At 39.9% G+C, this 21471-nt stretch overlaps 2 protein-coding genes and 1 pseudogene across 3 annotated transcripts; all 3 read right to left on the bottom strand.

Annotated features, from left to right (window-relative positions):
• Window positions 1-6892: 6892 nt before the first annotated feature.
• On the bottom strand, window positions 6893-8519 carry LOC137733205 (ankyrin repeat-containing protein BDA1-like). 2 transcript variants are annotated; one of them, XM_068472361.1, is made up of 3 exons: window positions 7933-8519; window positions 7280-7700; window positions 7007-7181 (listed from the first exon to the last, which is right to left on the bottom strand). In XM_068472361.1, exons 1-3 carry the CDS (start codon window positions 8503-8505, stop codon window positions 7129-7131), a joined length of 1047 nt encoding a protein of 348 aa, XP_068328462.1. In that variant the 5' UTR covers window positions 8506-8519; the 3' UTR covers window positions 7007-7128. The 2 variants fall into 2 exon arrangements, with proteins under 2 accessions (XP_068328460.1, XP_068328462.1); XM_068472359.1 differs by having other exon boundaries at window positions 6893-7700.
• A 1050-nt stretch (window positions 8520-9569) lies between these two features.
• LOC137734868 (uncharacterized) lies at window positions 9570-12771 on the bottom strand. Its single transcript, XM_068474178.1, has 8 exons — window positions 12271-12771; window positions 11819-11958; window positions 11609-11708; window positions 11397-11495; window positions 10913-11260; window positions 10486-10578; window positions 10199-10405; window positions 9570-10027 (listed from the first exon to the last, which is right to left on the bottom strand). Exons 1-8 carry the CDS (start codon window positions 12604-12606, stop codon window positions 9767-9769), a joined length of 1584 nt encoding a protein of 527 aa, XP_068330279.1. The 5' UTR covers window positions 12607-12771; the 3' UTR covers window positions 9570-9766.
• Window positions 12772-13984: 1213 nt separating this feature from the next.
• On the bottom strand, window positions 13985-21428 carry LOC137734484 (light-harvesting complex-like protein 3 isotype 1, chloroplastic; annotated as a pseudogene).
• Window positions 21429-21471: the final 43 nt, after the last annotated feature.

Raw genomic sequence — 21471 nt, 5'->3', positions numbered from 1 at the left:
TTTCATAAGTGGAACTATCTATGGATTTTCTGCCATCAAATGTTTTTGGCACAATTTTCGTGCCAACATTATAAAGTATTGTACCAAAAACATGAGGTAGTAGAGATTGTTTAAGGAGAGTCTCATTTTGAGAAAGTCTCCTTCAATTTTCTCATATACAAATATAAGGATCAAACATACATGTGGTAGTGCTAGGGACGACAACGGTTTGGTTTGGGGCAGGAAATGTTATATTCATCCTAATAACCATGAAAACTAACTTTATCCATAACCGCAAATTAATCATCGGTAATTATCCATAACCACCGGATAAAGGATTCTCCATCGATTAACGGTTATATCTACTTCGTCAATACAAAAAATATAGGGAACTTTAACGAAGAGCTCCCGATACTGTTCAATTTAATGAAAAACCACAGTTTTACTCTAAAAAGTTAATCCTGGTACTATTCACTTACAACACATTTTTGTCATTTTCGTTATAACTCAAAGTTTTCAAACATTTTTCATTAGTTTTCCTAAAAATGGATTCGTTTGGTTGATGCAATTTAATTTAGTGACTAAATTGGATTAATGGACCCTGTGGTGATAGGATAATCAAAAGATTACCCCCGTGGTAAAAAAATCGGAATTAAACCATTGTGGTGAAGTTCGTTAAGATTGAAGCCCAAAATTAATATTTTCGTTAACTTTCTGTTAACCCAAAGTTAACAATCCCACTCTTCTCTCAAAGAATCCATTAGATTTTCGAACCACAAAGCCTGTTGTGTTCAAACTTAATTTTTTGATCAGAAAAATCAAAAGAAGAAAGGAAAATTTCGTAATACATAGAAAATGTACGGTGTTTATGATAGTACGAAGCTGGAGCTTCTGTGATGAATGCACCAACAAGGATATGTTTTAAGGGGATCAAAAGCTCAAGTATCCAAGTGGGAACTCATCCTTTGCCAATAGATCATATCAGCTGCTTGCACCAGAGAGAATGAACTGAGGAGGAAGGGCTTACTCTAGAAGAAAAGGGTTGTTCTATAAAAGGCAGCAGAAAGGTTGAAAAAAAGGACTCTCAACTCAACATACAAAAAAGACTTCTAAAAAGCTTTGCAACCTACTCTTCACATACTCCCTTTGTAGTTCAAACATTCTTCTGTATTTATAGCTCTACCACTTCCTTTGTAGTATTGATTTCTTGCATTAATGTTTACTTCTCAAAACATGTCTTGTACTTGCAAGACTTTGCTCGCCTGGCATCCAAACTTGCCCGAATAGGTTGAAATTATGCCCAATCGCTTGTATTTATCATTTACTTTCAAGTTATTACCTTTTCCTGTAATTTATTGTCATTTTGGTTCACACTTTACGAGTATTTATAAGCAGTTTACCTTCAGCTTTTACTATTATTTCTAGCGGTTTACTTTCTGTTATTACTTCTTCTTCTTCTTCTTTTTTTTTTTTTTTTTTTTTTTTTTTTAACAAAGATTGCAAACTGGCTTGAATCATTTCTGATCAGTTTGTGGTCATTGTTTTAGCATTCAACGCAAGTTTTTTTTTTTTTTTTAACAAAGATTGCAAACTGGCTTGAATCATTTCTGATCAGTTTGTGGTCATTGTTTTAGCATTCAACGCAAGAAAAATATTATATTGAAAGTCCTCTAGGTATATTGTATATTATCTGTGTAATAGGGTTTGTGTCAACCCTAGTAAGTGCTTTACCTAAAGTAAGTGCTTTACCTAATTGTATAAGAGTCTTGTCTTGTTGGCAGCTGAGTCTTGTCTTGTTGGCAGCTGAGTCTTGTCTTGTTGGCAGCTGAGTCTTGTCTTGTTAGCAGCTGTCTTGTCTTGTTGGCAGCTGGATTGGCAACTCCTTAATTCAAGGAGGTTAATTATTCTTCCTATGCCGAGACTTCCAGCTTGATTGAAGGTTGTTCTAGGTTAGAGTCTTAAGTGTTGAGTGTTGTTTGCAACTCACTCAAACTTCTCTATATATTTGTATTATGTTTCGGTTCCTAGATACAACAATATATAAAAATACACAAACTTCAAAAGTTAACATGGTATCAGAGCAGGCATCCCTCTGAAGCCTGTCTTTGAATATCTTACGTTGTGATTTCTCTTCCGCAAAACTATGGCTGATGAGCATTCGGAGGAAGAGAGCACCATTGCTTCTCCTTCCACTCACATCTCTGAAATGGATATCAATCCAAATCAACGACTCAGTTCAGTGTTACTGAATGAGTTCAACTATTTACCGTGGGCAAGAGCGGTTAGTCTCGCACTAGGTGGAAGATCCAAACTGGGTTTCATCGATGGCAGCCTTCCTGCTCCTGGAGTCACTTCTCCTGAATATGGAGGGTGGCTTTGCAAAGATCAGCTGGTCATGTCATGGCTGCTTAATTCCATGGAAAGGAAGATTGCTGAGATCTTCAGCTATTCCGAGTCGTCACTCACTCTCTGGACAACAGTGAAGGAGATGTATGGTAATCAAAATAATTCTGCCCGCATTTTTCAACTCAAGAAGGATATCTCCAGCGTTCAACAAGAAGGTAAAACCTTTGTTCAACATCTTGGCTCTCTAAGAAGCATGTGGAATGAGCTGGATGTCTATAGACCTCACACCACTGATCCCACGGTGCTTCTTAAAAGAACTGAAGAAGATAAGATATTTCAATTGCTGTCTAGTCTGAGCTCAGACTATGAGGATTTGAGAAGCCATATCCTCATGAATCCTGAGCTACCATCCTTCACTAGCATTTGTGCAACCATCCAACGTGAGGAAGTAAGAAGAAAAGTCATGAACAATGATACAAAAACCATTGTGACTGAAGCTAGGGCGTATCTGACAAATGAAAAAAGATACAAAGGAAAAAACCCCCATCTAAAGTGCCTACACTGTAACAACATCGGGCATGTGATAGATAAGTGCTGGATTCTCCATCCAGAACTTAAGCCAGATTTCATGAAGGACAAAACCACGCAGAAGACAAGTCGAGCACATCCTCGTGCCAACACCTCATCATCTTCATCTTTCAACAGTTCTGATCCATACAAACAGTTCACTGCAAATCCTGCTACTCTTATAAATGAGTTCGCAGCCTATCTCCATCAAAAGAAGGGTAGGGAAGATCGTGCTGCTGAACATGAAGATGGAAGTACCTCGGCATTGCTTGGCAAGTTTGCTGGTTTCCTGGCTGATGCTGATCGCTTACCTCAACAAGGCATGAAAGGTATCATGAATGCTTTCAAAACTGCTCTTAAAATGAATGAGTTGCATGATTTTTGGGTTGTAGATTCCGGTGCCACAGATCACATGACTAATCAAGTGTCAAAATTGCATAAATTCGAGAAACTTCATAAACCATCACATGTGTCTGTAGCTAATGGTGAAGGTGCTAGGATTGTAGGCAAGGGGAAAATTCACTTAATATCTGATCAAATAGAGTCCATGGCCTTATACGTGCCTTCATTTCCATTCCAACTTCTCTCAGTAGGAAAAATCACAAATTCCTTAAACTGCTTAGCCATTTTTTCACCAGAAAATGTCATTTTTCAGGACCTTGTCACCAAGAGGAAGATTGGTGAGGGATTTTACCTAGATGGTCTCTATTACATCTCGAAAAGCTCTCCCAGTGGATTACAAGCAAAGTCTATACCCGTACATGTCTCCATTCAAGACCAGTTTTTGTGGCACCAGCGATTAGCACACCCATCTCAACATGTTTTGTCCACCTTGTTTCCAGATTTAGACAAAGAACAAATTCATTGTGAAACTTGCCACATGTCAAAGGCAACAAAGCTACCCCTTCGTTCATCTTTGTCTAGAGTTTTTCATCTTTTTGAACTTGTACACTCGGATGTATGGGGACCAACTAGTGAGTCTTTTGATGGTTACAAATATTTCATAACCTTTGTTGATGACTATTCAAGAGCAACTTGGTTATATTTGTTAAAATCAAAGAGTGAAGTGATGGAAGTGTTTAAAGACTTTCATAGTCTTGTTAAAAATCATTTTTCCTCTCAAATCAAAATTCTAAGGTCTGATAATGGCACCGAATACATGTCCCAAGTCATGACTCAATATTTAAGCAACAATGGCATCATGCATCAAACTAGTTGTGTTGGCACACCTCAACAAAATGGTATTGCCAAGAGAAAAAATCGAGATCTTCTTGAAAAAACTAGGTCATTGATGTTTCAAATGAATGTACCTAAACGTTTTTGGTCTCAAAGTGTTATGGCAGCCACTTACCTGATCAACAGGTTACCTAGCAGGGTTTTGGGGTTCAAATCACCAATGGAAATTGTAAAAAACAGGAAAATAGACCTGTCACACCTTAAAGTCTTTGGATGCATTTGTTTTGTCCATGTTCAGTCCTTGCATCGAGACAAACTTGACCCGAGAGCAACCAAATGCATTTTCCTTGGTTACTCATCCACACAAAAGGGATACAAATGTTACAATCCACAACTTAAGAGGTTAATTGTTTCCAAGGATGTCAGATTTCATGAAACTAACCCTTATTACAGCCAAGCTCTGGATAGTTCAAGTGAGGGGGAGAATTACTTGGATTTGTTTCCATTACCAAGAACTGAAATCCTTGCCACTGAAGTACCTGATGCAATGGGGTCTGTTCATCACACAAATATCCCTACTGAAAATGACAACCAAGCCTCAAGTAATGATACCAACAATTCTGAATCAATCCACAGTATTGCTCCTGAGGAATCATCCTACGAGTTGCAATCGACTGCACCTCGACGCAATCCTACTCGTGAAAGACATCCTCCAGCAAGACTGCAAGACTTTGTCACTTACAAACCAAGACATCCACTGTCTCACTACGTATCCTATCACAAAATGTCTCCTAAACACATTGCTTTCCTGAGTACTATATCTGAGCATGTTGAGCCTCAGTCATTCCAAGAAGCAAATCAATCACCAGTTTGGCAGCAAGCCATGCAAGATGAACTGCATGCCCTTGATCAACACAAAACCTGGAGCATTGAGACACTGCCTAAGGGAAAGAAGACAGTAGGTTGCAGGTGGATATACAAGGTTAAATTCAACTCAGATGGATCCATAGAAAGACACAAGGCAAGATTAGTGGCTCGTGGTTTTACTCAAACATTTGATGTGGACTACAAAGAAACATTCGCTCCTGTTGCAAAGATGAACTCGGTAAGAGTACTCCTTTCAGTTGCTGTTAACAAAGGATGGCCTATGTTTCAGATGGACGTAAAGAACGCCTTCTTACATGGTGAGCTTGAAGAAGAAGTCTTCATGAGGTTACCCCCAGGCCATCCTCAAAGTCATGAACCTGATCTTGTGTGCAGATTACACAAATCAATTTATGGTCTTAAACAGTCACCAAGAGCTTGGTATGCCAATCTAAGTTCAGTCCTCACAACGGTTGGTTTTAAAAGAAGCAATGCAGACTCTTCATTGTTCGTACGCACGGGCACTGCTGGGAAACTGGTCGTTCTTGTCTATGTCGATGATTTAATCATCACAGGAGACAACATGGATGAAATAACTAAGCTCAAGCATTCACTGCAACAACGTTTTGCCATCAAAGATCTTGGCATACTTAGATATTTTCTTGGCATCGAAATGGCTACCTCTCCCAAGGGTTTCTTTCTCAGCCAACGGAAATATGTTCTGGACCTTCTCAAGGAAGCAAACATGAGTGATGCTAAACCTGTCAATACACCCCTAGACACGAAACACAAACTTAGCTTGGAAGGGCAACCACTGCCCAACATCAGCTATTATCAGCGTCTTGTGGGTAAGCTGATCTACTTGACTATTACAAGGCCTGACATAGCCTATTCAGTAAGCATTGCTAGCCAATTTATGCACTCTCCCACCATGGAGCATTTTAATCTTGTCAAGAGACTACTTCGGTATCTCAAAGGTTCAATAGGTCGTGGCATCATCATGAAAAAGAATGAGAGCACTGAGATCACAGGCTATTGTCATGCTGATTGGGCTGGCAACTCTATTGATCGTAAGTCTACAATGGGGTATTGCACATTTGTGGGAGGCAATCTTGTTACCTGGAAAAGTAAAAAACAAGCTGTAGTTGCTCGATCCAGCACTGAGGCTGAATATCGCGCCATGGCATCTACTGCCTGTGAACTAATATGGTTGAAAGGTTTGTTGTGCGACTTAGGTGTCTCTACTACTCAGTCCATGTCTCTTTTTTGTGACAACCAAGCGGCAATGCACATTGCGTCCAACCCTGTCTTCCACGAGAGAACCAAGCACATCGAAGTTGATTGTCACTATGTCCGTGCACAGGTACAATCACAGGTCATCAAAACTCATTTTGTCAAGAGCTACGATCAACTCGCAGATCTATTCACTAAACCTTTAGCATCACCTCAGTTTCAGCGGCTTCTCGGCAAGCTTGGATCCATCAACCTCCTGGATCCAGCTTGAGGGGGAGTATTGAAAGTCCTCTAGGTATATTGTATATTATCTGTGTAATAGGGTTTGTGTCAACCCTAGTAAGTGCTTTACCTAAAGTAAGTGCTTTACCTAATTGTATAAGAGTCTTGTCTTGTTGGCAGCTGAGTCTTGTCTTGTTGGCAGCTGAGTCTTGTCTTGTTAGCAGCTGTCTTGTCTTGTTGGCAGCTGGATTGGCAACTCCTTAATTCAAGGAGGTTAATTATTCTTCCTATGCCGAGACTTCCAGCTTGATTGAAGGTTGTTCTAGGTTAGAGTCTTAAGTGTTGAGTGTTGTTTGCAACTCACTCAAACTTCTCTATATATTTGTATTATGTTTCGGTTCCTAGATACAACAATATATAAAAATACACAAACTTCAAAAGTTAACATATTAAGTTCTTGTCTTCAAAGCATAGAAAAGAACCTAATATAGATTTAACCCCTCCATAGAATAATCTTTTGATAAGAGGCACAATTTATTTGTGGGGCAAGCAAATGACCTATAAACAAGCTGTCTAGCTAGCAATAACATGCCTGAAAATAACTAACTTCGTAAGAGAGCCTAAGAGCCTATTAGGTTTTGCCAAGGCACCTTAAAATTAGTACAACAGCACAACTGTAAAATCACTACAAATAATGGAGTTGACGAAGTGATGCAGAGCAGCATGCTTTTCGGTGCAGTGCTAATAACTGCTACGGTGTACGTGCCGTACATCATCACCATACAAAATCGAAGCTGAAACAGCAGAGGGAAATTGCGCGTGAGGAAGTCGATCATGAAAAGCGAAACCGAAAATCCAATCGTGTTGAAAAACATATAGACAACTACTAAACCATTGCTCCCACAGCCAATCCCATTCTTATTTGATCCAGTGGTGTAGTGCGAACCGCCGTTCGGAGGGCTGATTCCGGCTTGAAAGGTGGTGGTGGCCACTAGTACAGCGACAACTAGCAGCACCGTGGCGTATGGATCGTCGTCAGATTTTCTGCCCTTTTTGAACTTGAAGTATTGCATTGGGTCTTTTGGCTGCTGCAACTGAAGGGTATTTGTTTCCATGGGACAATTAGAGGAAGTATGGTGTATGTCTTTTGCTCTCGAAGCTCCGGCACCACGAAGGATCTCTTCAATTTCCCTATCACCAGCTTCACTCGGGAAGATTAGTAGCAGATCAAGAGGTGTTAGACCACTCTGGTTTACAATGTTTACTTCCAATGCACTTGGAGTTGTTCTATTGCCAACTATCCATTCCACCAGCTGTGAAGATTATGAGCTTTTTAATCCATATTTTGTTTTTTGGCAAAACAATATTTTATACTACTCAGGTATAGGAATTCAAAATTGAGTGTTAGGAGACGGACACACTGATCCGCCCTCTTGTACCCATAATCACCCTATTCGTTAAGTAGAGTAGTCTAAAATATCGACTTATAAAACAAAAAAAAACATAAAAATTCAAATGAAAACTAGTTGATCATAGTGTACTAACCTGGTGTTGTTTCTTCCAGGTTGCTACGTGAAGAACTGAGTTGCCATATTTGTCCTTCATATTCAAAACGTTGTCCCTCCTCAGTTCGATGACCAACTCAACCAAAATTTTAACTGCTTCAAACTGGCAGTTATTAACAGCAAGGTGCAACGAAGTCTCCTCATGTAGAGTAACGTCTTCGAGACTTTCCGGGCAAGCCAAAACCATCTCTCCGACAACATCACCCCTCCCTCTAGCAGCAGCATAATGAAGAGGAGTCCATTGGTCTCTTCCTTTCATCCGGCAGAGTCTCGGGTCAACTCTCAGCAGCTCCCTTACAACCTCCAAATACCCGTTGGCTGCCGCGATGTGCATGGGGCTGAACCCATCCTGGTTCATTTCATGCACAAAAGCTGGTCTCAACTTCACGATCTCCTGAACAAATTCTACGTGTCCGGCAAGCGAAGCGACATGTAGCGGGTTCTCGATGGAAGTTAGGGCAAGGTTATGGAGCAGAAGTGGATTCTCTGCCATCAACTGGTGCAAGAGCTGGATGTCTCCTGTTTTAGAAGCCTCAGACAGCCTCGAATCCATCAACTGGTGCAGATTATGTTAGGCTCCTTGTAAGAATTGATTCCCCTTGAATTCATTTATGTAAGAGAATAAACATAGATAGCATACAAAGGTGGACTTGCGAATCTCACTGTTTCTTCCACCTTCCTTCCGCATTCCTTCCACTTGTCTTCACTGCGATTTATCGCTTTTTCCGGAAGGTGCGTTGAGCTTTCGCTCGAGTGTTCACCCACCTCTTTCCTTTGATTTGTCTTTATTGGCACTGTTACGGGTAGGTAGCTTCTTCCCGCTAACTTTTTGTGTAACAAAATAAACATTTTACCATACAGAGTGACTTGAAAGTAATAATTATAATTAATTAAACTTAACAATCAATCCGGCTGGAATTGCCATGACAAGAGAATATCGCTGACACTCCTCATCGCAAAATTAGAGTGATTGCATGTATACAAATGAGAAATACCAAGAAAATTCTCTAAAAAGTGGAACTTTTTATGAACTCTTCACCACTAAGTATTTTTGGGACAGTTCTTGTGACAATATAAATATTGTGCAAAAAACATGAGGTAACGGAGAGTTAAAGAGGAAGGTAGACTAAATTTTTTAAACCAAACGATATGGTTGTAGATGATTCGATTATTAATTGTTGTTTTTTATTTTTATTTTTTTGTCAATACTTGTTTTTTATTGATGATACATCATTTGATTTGCAAATTTAGTTTAAAAATTTGATCTCCTTAACATTATCCTTATGAAGAACTCCACAGAGGGATCCTCACAAGCAGGATCCGGACAAGATCATCATCCTCACCTTAGCATTTCTCATATACAAATATAACCCAAATTGTAATATACATTATTTCAAGATGACCATTGAATTATATACACAAGGGGAAACGGAGAGATTTTCTCACTGTCAGGAACACATGCATATACGTCATATGTCATTATATAAAAAGAGACTTGAAAAAAAAAATATCCATCTACTTGTATAATATGATATAGAGTACCGCCCGTGTTGGGAGCACATTAAAACATCTCTCGAAGGTTAGAAATTGGAAACAACTTCGAAATGTATCTGCTGCTAAATAAAAATTGGCAACTGCCTTCCATTATCACTCTTTTTCCTCAAGATTCAAGTACATCAATGCACAACTTCAATTTTAAACAAAAAATCATCTTTCTTTTATTAGCGAACGAAACGTTCAGTCTCGATATATAAAGTTCAGTGAAACTCCACGGAAAAAATCGGGTGTCGGGAGTTCTGCACGCGCCTCAATCTTCAGAGCCCTGGTATTGATTCGAGATTATATTTTTCGGAAGGTGATTCAGCACCGCGCCTCTCTAAGGGCTTCGGTTTCTTCATGGCTTCAAGATTTTGCAAGTATGTGTAGGAAGGATTCCTGCTAGACGAGGACACAGGGTTGCTTATTCTGCTAGCAAGGAACCGACGGATCAGACCCCTGAGGAGTGGAGCCATTGTGTCTGGCTCATGTTCCAAGTAGTACATGATTCCTCCCATGCACAAACTGAACATGAACACCTGTAACAATTCAAAAACGTAAATTAATGCACTTTTTAAATAGTATAAAATTGCCAACTGTTAATCAGATCCAACGCGAACGAAAAAAGGATTCAAGTATAGAATGCTGAAATAGATTTCCTTCTCAATGATCACAGTTTAGGGATAAGTGGCATGGTAGAAAAACAGTACCTCTGCGTTCTTAATATCTGGAAGAAGGTGGCGGTTTACTAAGATATACCACAAAGAATCTCCAGCTCGTGGAAGAACATAAAGAGCCAGTTCACCACGTCTAGGCTTTTTCTCCAGTAAAACTGAAAGAGCAGATATTGCACCTGCAAACCAATATACAAGCTTGTGGTCTTTTGAAGCAACTTTTCTATGCAAACATATGACACCCTAACACAAAGAATGAAACATTAAGAATGTAGCCAACGTATTATACAAGTAGGAAATACTGAAGCAGAGGAGTAAAGTACCTGAAAGATTCCAACAAATGCGGACAAAAATGATGTTGAGCGAACAGCATCTTTAAGAGCAATTAAAAATGTGCGAGAAGGGGCCTCCATGAACTAAATGAAAGAAAAATTAAAAATTTGTCTCAAGATTTTCCTTCGAATTTTAGAAAATAGCATATATTTTCAGCTCCTAATGAATATAATAATATCATGACAAAAAAGACTCCTATTCCTAAAAAGTTAGAACTTAGCTTAAGATAGTTGCAAAGTAGCTTATAGAATGGAACATCAATTTGCCTTTTGAAGGCAAATGTGCATGGATGGCAATAAATCCACTATCGTGGTCAGCGAAACTAATGGGTAAATGCAGCACTTCAGACAATCATTGCTAAAGAAGGATTATCCTAGTGAAAAATGAAAAAGAAAAGGCTGAGTTTGCAGAATTTACCTTCTGTAGGCGGAGAACAACAAATGGTACAAACGTCAAAGAAAAGTAAAGCGGAAATGTTTTCCTAAATGTAGCTGATGTTGCCCGTGCATTATGAGCTAAACAAGAATTCGTGTCTGGATGAATAACTGTACAAGGAAGTATGGATGGATACTCTTCCAACTGTATAGAGTTGGATTTTGTTCTCTCAAACAAATAATCAGATAGAGAGGCAATATCCACAGGTTGGCCTCTACAGCCATCCCTTACAGCCTTGTATACAGGTTGGGCAACTGGCCCAGTCTTCTGAATAAATTCTTGATAAGATTTTGGCAAGCTCTCAGGCCGCATTACAAAGGCATACATAACCTGAAAAATAATTTTCAAATAATTAGAATTTTGGACAATAAGGAGGGAGACGTAGAAAGAAAACAAGAAAGATTTAAAATTTTTTGGGAAAGGTGACAAATTACTAGCAAAACAAATCAACAAAGAGAGGTGCTACCTGCGCACATGCAAGAGAGAAAAGTAATGAATCTCCATGCTTCCAATGGCTTCCCCAAAAGTGAAACTTATTATTAGACTTCGCAGAATTATAAGCACACTGATGAAAGAAAAGAAAGGTCAAAAGGTTGGAACCACCAACAAAAACCCAATCATTTCACATACTGTTGAAGAACAGCTATAAATATACAATTACAATATGCATTCATTTACCTGGCCTAGCCTGGCCAGTAAGTACAGAGAAAGTGTGCGCCTTCGGTTTGAGTCATTCAATGCTAAAATAGACAAACCAGCAACTGAACCTGCTAAAATTCTGCTCCATCATCCCCCGAAACAAAGTCATATATATGAATAACTGCTTCAAAACATTTCAAATCATATACAAAAACACATACATGCACACAGACACAGAAGAAAACTCACGCATTCATTGGTGTCTCTTTCTTTCTCAATTTTCTCAACAAACATCTAAGAGCATGATATGAACCACTAAAGCCACCAAAAAATAAACCGATCCGGCACGCTTCTTCTCTTACAATGAGATCTTTTTCCGAGACAAGTTGCTGCAAAGCAATAAAATCAAAAACAAATTCAATTCATTGCCCATTTTAACAATCTAGAAAAGTTCAACAGCTGCTGGATAACAACATTTTGTTGAAAGCTTCGATTTTGTGCACGGTAAAACCCTAGAGGCATAAAAAAAGCTTCCAATTTCGATTCTTCACAAGTATCCTATTCCTCTCTCAAATTTGCAAGAGAAATTCAAATTCACTATCACTAATTGAGCAATTTATCATTTCAATCGTATAATTTCTCCAATTCTTCAGATCATCATTCGAAAACACAATCTTTTTACTGATTATACCAGTCCATACCTTAAGATCGAGGAGAGAAGAGTAGGACTGCCGGCGCGCGAGCTTAAAAGCGCGAAGAAGGATGCCAATTCCGACTCGAACGCCATACGACAAGAGAAAGCTCTGGCAGAGATTACCAATGGCGTGGGCGACGCAGGACTCGTCGGCGGCGTGGTCGCAAGGCGGGTGGTGCTGAGATCCAGTGGCAGCGGCGGAGCGCTGGCGGCGTTGGAGCTCCTCGATGGCATCGCGGAGGCGGTCCTCGGCCTCGCGGAGGCGTCGCTCAGCATCGGAGCTGTCTAGGGGAGGCGGAGAGGGGGGAGAGGAAGAAGGGGGTTTGGGGAGAGAGGAAGACATTGCCGTGGCGGAGAGGAGAGGTTGGGTTTAGGGGGTTTAGCATTTGCGAGGACGCAGACGCGGCGGTGGAGGAGGGAAGGGGGAGGAGGATTCGATTTGGTTTGGAGCGTTTACAGTTATTATTTTATATTGGAAAGGTGTCGATTCGATTTGGTATTTTCGAAAAAGAAGTCATAAAGTCGGGAAAATGGTTTATCCGGATCGTCAAGGCGGGTTTTATTGGTGTCATTGGAGAAATTTTTCAGTCGGAACATGTATAGCAAATCATATGTTTTTATATAAGTAGTGAAAAATTATATTTTAAAAGTTATTAAGTTTTTAACACATATATGCCGTTATTTGTATAATGACATGTGATATATCATCTCGTATTCGGATCATATTGAAAAATTTCTCATGCCATCAAATCATTTCCCTCCTATTTATTAGATTGAGATGCAATATGGATCTCACACTTCGGAGTTCACGAAATGATAAATTTTGGACCGTTCAATTTAAATTTTACGGTCTACATTAATTTATTTTATTGGCTCACTTTACACGGATCGACAAATCTAAATTGTTCAATTTAAATCTTACAACCCAAATTTCTTAATGTATAGACTACGGAATGTGAGATCGTAAAATATCTCAATCCTTTCTATTAATTAGAGTCCTAGTGCAATGTAATAAGGGGTGGGCAAACGAACCCTGGACTTGCAGGTCGGGGCAAAATCGGGATGAGTCTATATATTTTTATACAGAAAACAGGGCAGGGGTGGGTTCAAACATGTGAAGACATGGCCCTCGACTTGACCACCATCTTTTGAGATCTTTCACGAGAGTTTACGAGGAGATCTGTCGAGTTTTACTTGAATTGGTTCTAATTTGGGTTTTGCATCAAGTTTTTCAGGTTGGATCAGGAAATGGACCCATAGACCTGTTGGAGCCGACCCGTTTCAAATGAGCCAGGTTAGGTCCCGTTTCATTTTTTAAATGTCCCGTCTCGTTTTATTTTTGAACGGGTACGGTCTGGTTCCACTAAATTTGAACCTCACTCGGCCTGATTTGCGATGTTTACTTAAAGGTCGTGTGTATTTTGTATCATTTTTTGTTTTATCTTTGTTAAGGTTTCAGGCTATGCTTCTTTTTAAGATGACATTTTTATTTCTGAATTTGGATGAACCATTTTGGTACTTCGTCGTGTTACTCTTATGATATTTCTTTTATATGGAATAAAGTATATGCCCGATTAAAAAATAAAGCGTGCCAAAATGCTATATCATGGTGTCGATAAATGTCACGTAGGACAAATCCCACCCTCAACATAAAAGCAAAATAATTAGATTGTGTTATTGTATTTTGTATAATCATACAAACTTTCTTTTGGAAGGGAGATTTAAATCTTCTTCCCACTTTGATCGATTCGATCTTGCCACGAAGCTTGCCATTGCTTGTCGTAGAAGGTAGCTTCATCCGCAAGCTTCTTAAGGTTTTCGAGATCTTGGGTTCGCCTAATGAGTACTATAGCAATGACTGTCATAAAAACTCCTGCCTTGCATATCAAGTTTCCAGTTTGTCCTACAACGCCGAGCCCTGTCGAAGCGTCTACAACATATGCCATGAAGAACCCCACCATTGCCGCTCGACCTTAAAGAGACAAGGCGAAAAATTGAACCTGGTGTATAAGTTCAAGTAACCATGCAATGCGCGCAGCAAGAGATACGTAGTTCTAAGAAAGTGTGTGTATGTGAAGTGATGGGCGATTGGAACCAACCGTTGATCAACTCGGCCTCCGGGAGATAAGATCTCATCATCCATGCCCACCATGGTATGATGGAGCTCCTGAGCACTACCGGTTATGATTTGGGTTTTACTTGAATTGGTTATGTCGAGTTTTACTTGAATTGGTTATGATTTGGGTTTACTTGAATTGGTTATGATTTGGGTTATGTCGAGTTTTACTTGAATTGGTTATGATTTGGGTTATGTATTATTTTGTATAATAATACAAACTTTCTTTTGGAAGGCAGATTTAAATCTTCTTCTCAGTTTGGTCGTTTTGATCTTGCCACGAAGCTTGCCATTGCTTGTCGTAGAAGGTATCTTCATCCACAAGCTTCTTAAGGTTTTCGAGATCTTGGGTTCGCCTAATGAGTACTATAGCAATGACTGTCATAAAAACTCCTCCCTTGCATATCAAGTTGTTGTGCTAGGATAGCACCAAAATCTTTTGGAACCAACTCAAGCTAGCCCACAGGAAATTTATCAAATGAAAATGCAAGAACAAAATATTAAAGACACAAAGATTTTAACGAGGTTCCTCAACAGTCAGTGTAACTGGAGTACGTCCTCGGAGCAGTAGGAGCTCACCCAATAATCCACTATCAACCAAATGGGAGTTTACAAAGTGTTGGCAATCTCACAACCCAAATAACCCAATACATCCAATAGCTCTCACACACCAAAGAAACAAATAGAGGAAGAAATATAAAGAATAATTTCTTCTCTATACATATAGCTCAAATCTATTACAACAACTACTTTGGTGGATGATTACTAACCAAATTGAAGCAGCAGCTTCTCTTCTCTCTTTGCAGCTCCTTTAGCTCTCTGCAACTCTCCTTAGCTCTCTGCAAAAGGAGCTCTTTTCTTCTCAACCGAACAATGAGCTCTCACTCCCTTTTTCTCTACTAAAAAAAGAACTCTTTCTTTTCTCTAGTCTTTATGCCAAGACCAAAGCTCACGGGTGGTGAAGGGAACCAAAACATTTTCAAAAGCAAAGGTCTTTTCCCTCTTTTCCTCCCCAAAACAAGGAAGGTGTTTGCCACCTTTGAATTTGTTTATTCTAAAGTATGACCACTTGGCTACTTATTCAACAATCTCCACCTTGGCCAAGTTTCGAAAAACGCCATGATAAGCCAAACAACACAATTAACACACAACATCACTCCCAATCACTAGCAAGAGGACAACTCATGCCGAGCCAAATGCTCCAAAACTCCTACTGCTCAACGCCTTCTTTAAATAGGCAAAATGCGAGCCAAGTTCAAGCAATGAACAAACTTGGCTACACCAACAACCTTAGTCAACATATCAGCGGGGTTGTCTTTAGTTGGAATCTTTTGGAGAATGATTTCCCCTTCACCAACAACTTCACAAACAAAGTGATAACGCACATCTATGTGCTTGGTCCTCGCATGATGAACCTGATACTTAGCCAAATAAATGGCACTCTGACTATCACAATGCACCTCCACCTGCTTCTGATCAACCCCCAAATCTCTAACCAGCCCATGTATCCAAATGGCCTCCTTTATAGCTTCAGCAACTGCCATATATTCAGCCTCTGTAGTAGACAAAGCAACAGACGACTGCAAAATGGACCTCCAACAAACTGGCCCTTTAGCCATAGTAAACACATAGCCTGTAGTAGACTTCCTTCCATCTAGATCACCTGCATAATCTGAATCAACATAACCAACTGCAAAATGACCAATACCAGAGTCATCTCTCTCAAAGCATAAACCAACGTCTCGTGTACCATGGAGATATCTCAATATCCATTTAGCTGCTTGCCAATGCTCTTTACCTGGATTATGCATATATCGACTCACCATGCCAACTGCATGAGCAATATCCGGTCTAGAGCATACCATTGCATACATCAAACTACCAACCAAATTTGCATATGGTATATCTTTCATTTGCAGCTTCTCTTTATCAATTTTAGGACACTGTAGAGAACTTAATTTAAAATGAGGAGCCAAAGGGGTACTAACCGGTTTGGTTGAATCATGAACTCCAAACTTCCGAATCAACTTCTCAAGGTATTGTCTTTGATTCAAACAAACCAAACCCTTCTCTCTGTCTCTAGTGATCTCCATGCCAAGGATCTTCTTTGCTTCACCAAGATCCTTCATCTCGAACTCATTTTTCATTTGCTTATTCAATTTCTCAATCTCTTCAACATTCTTTGAGGCAATCAACATATCATCAACATATATCAACAAATAAATGAAAGACCCATCTTGCAACTTCTTGAAGTACACACAATGATCATATTGACTTCTAGAATAATTTTGGCCTCTCATAAATTTATCAAACCTCAAATACCATTGTCTTGGAGATTGCTTCAAGCCATAAAGTGATTTCTTCAACTTGCAAAACAAATTCTCTTTCCCTTTCACTTTATACCCATCCGGTTGACACATATAGATCTCTTCATTCAAATCACCATGTAGGAAAGCCGTTTTCACATCGAGTTGCACAAGCTCAAGATCATATTGTGCAACAAGAGCTAACATAATACGAATTGAGGAGTGCTTCACAACTGGAGAAAATATTTCGTTGTAGTCAATGCCCTCCTTTTGTGCATACCCTTTAGCAACTAATCTTGCTTTGAATCTCATATTGCTTTTCTCATCAGCATCTTCCTTCTTGGCATACACCCATTTGCAACCAATAGCTTTCTTACCCTTAGGCAATTTAGCTAACTCCCAAGTCTTGTTTTTCATGAGAGAATTCATCTCATCACCCATGGCATTGCACCACTTCTCCTTTTCCTCACTCTCAATGGCTTCCTCAAAATTGGATGGAATCTCATCAGTGATAATAGGAAGAGCAAAAGCAACATAGTCACTATACCGAGCTGGCTTGGTAATATTTCTCTTTCCTCTGTTCTTAGCAATAGACTCTTGAGGTGAAACTTGCTCTTCAACTTGAATAGAATCTTCAAGTTCAACTTCTTCAACATCCTCATGGTCTCCCACTTCTTCACTTGTAGTGGCTTCGACATCAGCGGAATTAGGATTTGAAGTACTAGAGGCAACATTCTCAAGCTCCACCTGTTGGACATCTTTCACATTCTTTTCAGAGTCTCTAAACATATTTTCTTCATCAAATGTCACATCTCTGCTGATTACAAGTTTTTTCATCTCTGGGCACCACAACCTGTAACCTTTGACACCACTACTAAAACCAAGAAAGATAGCCTTTTTGGCTCTAGGATCAAGTTTATTTTCAGTTACATGAAAATAAGCAGGTGAACCAAAAATACGAATATAGTCATAATCAGAAGAGGGTTTTCCAAACCATACCTCCATTGGCGTCTTACCCTGAACAGCAGCTGAGGGTAATCGGTTGATGATGTGACATGCATAAGTAACTGCCTCTGCCCAAAACGACTTGCTCAAACCCGACTGAGACAACATGCATCTAACCTTCTCAAGCAAGGTTCGATTCAATCTTTCTGCAACTCCATTTTGTTGTGGAGTTCCCCGGACACTAAAATGTCTCACAATCCCTTCCTCTTTGCAAACTTTAAAGAAAGGGTCGGATGTGTATTCACCACCATTATCCGATCTCAAAATCTTAATCTTTCTCCCAGTCTGGTTCTCAACCATTTTCTTCCAACCCAAGAAAATGCTTAACACCTCACTCTTGTGCTTCATAGTGTAGACCCAAGACCTTCTTGAATAATCATCAACAAAGGTCACGAACCAATGTCTACCACTCAAAGAGGGAGTCTTTGTAGGACCCCAAACATCCGAATGCACATAATCAAGAATGCCCTTCGTCTGATGTACAGCAGTACCAAACTTCACTCTAGTTTGCTTCCCCAAGACACAATGCTCACAGAAATCAAGCTTACAAGTCGTGGCACCTTTTAGAAGACCTTGTTTCACAAGCCCTTGTAGAGCTTTCTCACCGGCATGGCCTAATCTCATATGCCACAATCTAGTAGTATCAGAATCGGATGTGCCCATATTTTCTGAGACTACAGATGCTTCACCTGTCACAGTGCTTCCTTGCAATAAATACAAATGGCCACATCGAGGAGCTTTCATCACAACAAGTGCAGCATAAGTCACCTTCAATGTCTGCCCATCTGAATGAAACCTGAAGCCCTTGGCTTCCAAAGTTCCCAAAGAAATAAGATTTTTCTTCAAATTCGGTACATACCGAACACCTGTCAACTCTTTAACCATGCCATCATGCAACTTCAAACGAACTGTACCAATCCCTTTTGTTGTGCAAGGATTGTCATCTCCCATGAACACAACACCGCCATCAAACTCTTTCAAGCTTGAAAACCAATCCTTGTGAGGAGTCATATGATGAGTACAACCCGTATCCAACACCCACTTAGTAGCACAATCAAATGATGAGGAAGTGGTTAAAGCAAAATCAGAAAAATCTGTTTCAACCTCAGCAACATTAGCTTCAGAACTTTCTTTGCCTTTGGTCTTCAATCTAGGACAATCTTTCTTCCAATGGCCCTTATTACGACAAAAGGCACATTCATCCCTTTCCAAAGGTTTTCTACCTTTAGAGTTTCCTCTAGGTCGAGACTGTGATTTTTTCCTGCTAGAAGAGGATCTCCTCTCTGATGATCTACCTCTAACAAATAAAGCTTCAGAGGTACTATCATGATTTTTATCTCTATGCCTCATTTCATAATTCATCAAGGCATTTGACACATCTTCAAATTTCACAGTTTCTTTACCATGCATAATAGTGGTAACAAAATGCTCATAAGAGTCCGGCAAGGAATTCAACAATATTAAGGCCTTATCTTCATCCTTAATATCCTCATCTAAATTTAACAAGTCGGCAATCAACTTATTAAAAGCATCAAGGTGTCTAATCATTTTTGTACCTTCTTTGTATTGGAAGCGGTAGAGCTTTTTCTTCAAGTGTAGCCGGTTCTCTGCACTCTTCGTCATATACTTGTCTTCCAATTTTTGCCACAACACACTTGCCAATGTCTCCCGCATCACAAAATACTTCTGAGTTTTTGCAAGGCACAACCGAATTGAAGAGCAAGCCCACAAATTTAATTTCTCCCATTCCGGCTTCGACATAGCTTCCGGCTTCTCTCCCAAAGCGGCAAGTAGATCTTGTTGAGCCAACACATCTTTGACCTCACATTGCCACATCCCAAAGTTGTTTGTGCCATCAAACTTTTCAACTTCGAACTTTGCATTTTGCACCGTAGTTCTTGCAAATCCGGAGCTGCTTCCAAAAGGATTCTCATCCTGCCCGTCTGACATTTTTTGGCAATTAGACAGTACCCAAGAGCAACCAGTGCTCTGATACCAATTGTTGTGCTAGGATAGCACCAAAATCTTTTGGAACCAACTCAAGCTAGCCCACAGGAAATTTATCAAATGAAAATGCAAGAACAAAATATTAAAGACACAAAGATTTTAACGAGGTTCCTCAACAGTCAGTGTAACTGGAGTACGTCCTCGGAGCAGTAGGAGCTCACCCAATAATCCACTATCAACCAAATGGGAGTTTACAAAGTGTTGGCAATCTCACAACCCAAATAACCCAATACATCCAATAGCTCTCACACACCAAAGAAACAAATAGAGGAAGAAATATAAAGAATAATTTCTTCTCTATACATATAGCTCAAAGCTATTACAACAACTACTTTGGTGGATGATTACTAACCAAATTGAAGCAGCAGCTTCTCTTCTCTCTTTGCAGCTCCTTTAGCTCTCTGCAACTCTCCTTAGCTCTCTGCAAAAGGAGCTCTTTTCTTCTCAACCGAACAATGAGCTCTCACTCCCTTTTTCTCTACTAAAAAAAGAACTCTTTCTTTTCTCTAGTCTTTATGCCAAGACCAAAGCTCACGGGTGGTGAAGGGAACCAAAACATTTTCAAAAGCAAAGGTCTTTTCCCTCTTTTCCTCCCCAAAACAAGGAAGGTGTTTGCCACCTTTGAATTTGTTTATTCTAAAGTATGACCACTTGGCTACTTATTCAACACAAGTTTCCAGTTTGTCCTACAACGCCGAGCCCTGTCGAAGCGTCTACAACATATGCCATGAAGAACCCCACCATTGCCGCTCGACCTTAAAGAGACAAGGCGAAAAATTGAACCTGGTGTATAAGTTTAAGTAACCATGCAATGCGCGCAGCAAGAGGTTATGTAGTTCTAAGAAAGTGTGTGTGTGTGTGAAGTGATGGGTGATTGGATCAACCGTTGATCAACTCGGCCTCCGGGAGATAAGATCTCATCATCCATGCCCACCATGGTATGATGGAGCTCCTGAACACTACCGGGTCATCGTTCGTTGATGCTTCCGGGTGAAGCTCAAGAAACTTCCTCCTTTTTGCTTCTACAATGCCAGCACATATACAATCAACGATGTTGTAAACGAATTTGTAAACATTTTTGGACTAAATTGCAGACCTGCTAGAATGATGCCATCCCAATCCATCTTGCCGTTTTTGGAAAACATATTCAGATCCCATGTCCCATTCTTCCACCTCTCATCGCTGAATTTCACGACTGACGACTCTGCGCCCCGAGACCATCCTTTGATTTGGAGTCAGCAGCATCCTCCGCCTCGTGTTTTTAAACGCGTAAAGAAGATTTCTCTTGTGCAGATACGTTTAAACCATTTGCTTCCGCATTCAGAGCAACAATACGGGTTGCTTCTTTCGTCCCCAAGGAGCGAGCTGCCGGTTTCTGTTGGCGTTGTTTTGTGACTTGATGTGAGCTGCAAACTGTTTGCAGTGAAGCAGAATGGCAATGGAAGCCATAGCCTTATCTGAGACTGATTATTTTGTGTTGTTTTTCGTAATTTGGTTCTTCAGCTTCTAGATTTCTTCCCTTCAAGTTTGTAGATAGAATTGCAGAAAGTGGGGAGGAAGGCCTATGCTTGGGAATTTGAAAGCTTATCTTCCCCCTGTTTTCATCAGTGAAGTTATGGGCAGGCAGTTTTACTGCATCTGCTTTAACCAACACTTTGGAGAACTTTGCCAGAAATGACAGTGCCAAAGAAATCACTTCTCGGGAATGGGAAATGATTGCCGCACACCCATTTTCTCATTTTTGTCCCTCGAGTCTCCTTTGATTTATTCAATC

The sequence above is a fragment of the Pyrus communis genome, chromosome 5 (genome assembly GCF_963583255.1).
Source record: "Pyrus communis chromosome 5, drPyrComm1.1, whole genome shotgun sequence".
Taxonomy (NCBI): domain Eukaryota; kingdom Viridiplantae; phylum Streptophyta; class Magnoliopsida; order Rosales; family Rosaceae; genus Pyrus; species Pyrus communis.
Note: the sequence above shows the minus strand (reverse complement) of the source record. Positions and strands in the feature narration are given on the sequence as shown.

Coding starts and splice junctions, on each gene's coding strand:
- LOC137733205 (XM_068472359.1), bottom strand. CDS start 8,505: ATGGATTCGAGGCTGTCTGAGGCTTCTAAAACAGGAGACATCCAGCTC. Junction 7,701..7,932: donor CCTGGAAGAAACAACACCAG/GTTAGTACACTA, acceptor TAATCTTCACAG/CTGGTGGAATGGATAGTTGG.
- LOC137734868 (XM_068474178.1), bottom strand. CDS start 12,606: ATGTCTTCCTCTCTCCCCAAACCCCCTTCTTCCTCTCCCCCCTCTCCG. Junction 11,496..11,608: donor TACTGGCCAGGCTAGGCCAG/GTAAATGAATGC, acceptor TTCTTTCATCAG/TGTGCTTATAATTCTGCGAA. Junction 11,261..11,396: donor TCTCTCTTGCATGTGCGCAG/GTAGCACCTCTC, acceptor ATTATTTTTCAG/GTTATGTATGCCTTTGTAAT.